The sequence below is a fragment of the Poecilia reticulata genome, linkage group LG4 (genome assembly GCF_000633615.1).
Source record: "Poecilia reticulata strain Guanapo linkage group LG4, Guppy_female_1.0+MT, whole genome shotgun sequence".
In the NCBI taxonomy this organism is placed as follows: Eukaryota; Metazoa; Chordata; class Actinopteri; order Cyprinodontiformes; family Poeciliidae; genus Poecilia; species Poecilia reticulata.
Window position 1 is genome coordinate 19,625,217 of NC_024334.1, and position 3,344 is coordinate 19,628,560.

A 3,344-nucleotide genomic window follows, 5' to 3' on the forward strand; every position below is an offset into this window, starting at 1 on the left:
TCATGTCCACTTTAATGAACAGATGATGCATTGTGATTGTCTCAAAACAAAACTTACAGAACATTTTTTGTCTAACTGGACTTGCAGTAGTTGGCCAGTAGATGCCAGCGTAGGGCGTATATCTTCAGGACACCACACACCCAAGAAAACCTTTTTTTTCCGCATTGTCCAGTGACCACAGCTCCATAATTTTTAATATAAATTATTAAACTTTCATTAACATCCTGGTTTGTTTCCTTCATTGTAGGCCTCCAAGGCAAACCAGTATAATCCACCAAGAGGAAATGACTAAAACAATGCTATTTTTGTGGCTAAAAAAACAATAGTTACGTGAACCACATCGCAGTGGAATTAGTCTATTTAGCTAATACATACAAACCTCCAATTACCTCCATCATTTCCCGGGTCCCAAAGCAAACAAACAAACAAACAAACAAAAAAAACAACAACAAAACATTCATTTCAGATTTTGAAGAATAAAACCATAAAATTATTGTTTCCTTATAGGTCATTTATAAAATGAAATCCTAATTGTTAAATAACATTAAAGATGTTATTTTCTGGCAAACTATCGTTGCGTTCAGATTGTTGGGTTTTTCATAGACTAATTTTAAAGACATTCCCCAAATTCAACTAACAAAGTCCTTGATTGTCTGAAAACAATCAAGGATTGATTCATACATTTGGGCATTTATGAAGAATTATATTCAAGAGGTGTTGAATAATTTTAGCCACTGCAGTACTCATTTAGAGTTGAATTTGGATAAAAATCTGTGTAATATTACTCATACTTATAATAGTAAACAACTGAACACTTTTGAAAATTGTCAGTAAACTTAGTTTGCAGAGGGTGTTGAATGATTTTAGCCACAACTCTGTTGGCGATCTCACCAATAAGCAATCTTTTACTGTAAATATAACACACATTGATAGTGGAACGATGGCGGCATCTACTGCTGGTAATAATAACTGCGTATTTAACTTATAAAGTCTGTAAATAATGTTAAAACACACAAATGAGGGAGCTGTGGTGGTGCAGGGGCAAAGCACAACCCATGTATTGAGACCTTAGTCCTCATGCCGGTGGTTGCAGGTTTGATTCCCAGCCTGGCAACGTTTGTTGCTGCATGTCTTCCCCTCTTTCCTGTCAAAACTACTTTCTAATAAAGGCCACTAGAGCCAACAAAACCTTTAAAAAAACACACACAAATGAACTATTTAGCTAAAGGAGAAGAGACTCCGAACGATTCAAAAGCAAGATACTTTTATGCTAAAGTGTATAGTTTTGTGTATTTTCCTAAAACTTGTTCCAAATAAAAAGACTGATGCTGGAATAATATGTCACGACTCAAACTTGAACAACCTAAATGAATCACGCAAAATAACATCTGGACAAATGAATGGTAGTTTAATTGGTATTCATTGTATAGTTTCAAACATCAATGTACAGCAGAGTCAAAGGGCAGTGGCAGGCGTCCGGATCACTCAGTCATCGTGCAGCGCGGGTCCGTGTCTCTGTACACTCGCAGGCGGAGTTTCTGTAGCATATTCACACACAGAATCAAGTCATAATTAAAAAATAAATAATAATCACCATAGGTAAAACTTCTGACATACATTATTTGCGATGTTACCTTTTTTTTATTTATATTCCAAAGACCGTTTTCCATTTCGTGGCTATAAGAGCAAAAAGAACCTTATAATTTCTGTTATTCAGTGTGCAGCTTTTACTTCCTGTCAGTACCTGACACAAACATACCCGATAGAGGAAGTAGCCTCTGCTTTCAATTCCGCCAGGTCCCTGGAGTTCAGCCTGGATAGACACACACACACACACAAAAAAAGCAGCGGGATTTAACCTCCTGCACAAAATGATGATGGATTTTGTTGACGTAGAAAACATCGTTTCTCCACCAGCAGAGGAAATGGCACATACCCACTTAAACAGTCACTCCAAAGCAGTGTCCATATTCCTCATACACATTTGCTCTCTATCTGCTTTGTGTGAAAGCAAATAGGGATGTGTTCCCCTTTCCAGCAGCACTCGTTTTTAGACCGTAATTACTCTCAGCTTGGAAAACACGACTAATGCAGACTGAACATTACTGACATGACATGACATGACATGACATGACGTGAGCTAAGGATCGGGAAAAGGCATTTAAAGTCCACAGCAGAATGAAGCAAGTGTGCTTCGGTATCAGCATCTGCTGGCTGTGCATGCTGCAGCTCTAAGTTATCATCTGAAACATAACACACCTACTTTTAAAGAAAATTAAAACAAATTAAAAAAAAAAATCAGGACTAGATGTGTTGAGAAGTCGAGCAAATAGAGCAGTTTGCATCTGTGGTTGCATTTGATTTCTGCGTTCAGAACACAAAGTATTTCTCAATTTCATCTAAAGAAGTGGATATCAGATGAGATTTTTTTTGCAATCAAATAAAAACAATAAAAATGAAGTGATGTGAGTGGTACATACGCTCATTACGAGTCCTCTCTCTCTTCTGGGATGGAGCTGAGAAACGAGATGCAGAAGAGGGTGCAACTGAGAGTTCTGACAAACACACGCACACGCGTAGAGAGGCAGACACGCAAACATCAACAACAGTGGAAAAGAGAAGACACCATGGAATGTACACAATTTTCTTTTAGTCAATACTGAAGAGTGTGCAACACAGAAATACAGATGCTTCAGGTCTGCAGTCTAGTCTGCAGGGAAGACCTCATGCTCTATTTGGGGTTTTATACCTTTATACTTATGTTTATTAGAAGGAGGTAAGTGAATGTGTGCATTTTCATGGGATGGCCATAGCTAAACAAAGTGGAATGCCTCTTATGTCTTTGTGAAATTAAGCAGCCCAAAAACTAAAAATAAATTCTTCTTTTTATTTTTTGAGAACCAAATTAATCTCTGATCTGACTTATTTTTTTCTCTCAAATTTCTCAGTGGGAATAAATATGTGTAGCTAAAGCAACTAAACTGTGGGAGGCCTTAAGTGCTGCAGTTGACTAAATGGATATTTATGAAAAGAAACACAAATGCAAAGATGTGTCAGAAATAATTAAACATTTAAAATCACTCTATGGTTAAAACAACACCAGAATCAGAATCAGTATAAGAAGAATTTTATTGTCATTGTCAGAAAGACAATGAAATTGCAGTTCCAGTAATTTCAAATACAAAGGTATTTCTTTCTTTCTTTTTCTTCTTAAAATTGATCAAACTATTGAAATGTAATAACTTCTGTCAGCATTAACTATCAAATCAGGGGATTAGCTAAAACTGCTGTGGTAAAAGATGATTGGGCTAAAGCTGACTTGTAGTGCAGGTTTTATATATATA

At 36.5% G+C, this 3,344-nt stretch overlaps 1 protein-coding gene across 3 annotated transcripts in view; it reads right to left on the reverse strand.

Annotated features, from left to right (window-relative positions):
* Window positions 1-1,389: 1,389 nt before the first annotated feature.
* nmu (neuromedin U) overlaps window positions 1,390-3,344 on the reverse strand; it is a 4,528-nt gene continuing 2,573 nt past the window's right edge. Inside the window, exons 6-9 of one of the 3 annotated variants that reach the window (XM_008407456.2) lie at window positions 2,481-2,555; window positions 1,760-1,813; window positions 1,635-1,677; window positions 1,390-1,538 (exon numbers count right to left, since the gene is read on the reverse strand). In XM_008407456.2, the coding sequence (XP_008405678.1) occupies window positions 1,642-1,677; window positions 1,760-1,813; window positions 2,481-2,555 (165 nt within the window). In that variant the 3' untranslated portion in view covers window positions 1,390-1,538; window positions 1,635-1,641. The remainder of the gene's footprint in view (window positions 1,539-1,634; window positions 1,678-1,759; window positions 1,814-2,480; window positions 2,556-3,344) is intronic. The other 2 variants (XM_008407458.2, XM_008407459.2) reach the window with 2 other exon arrangements.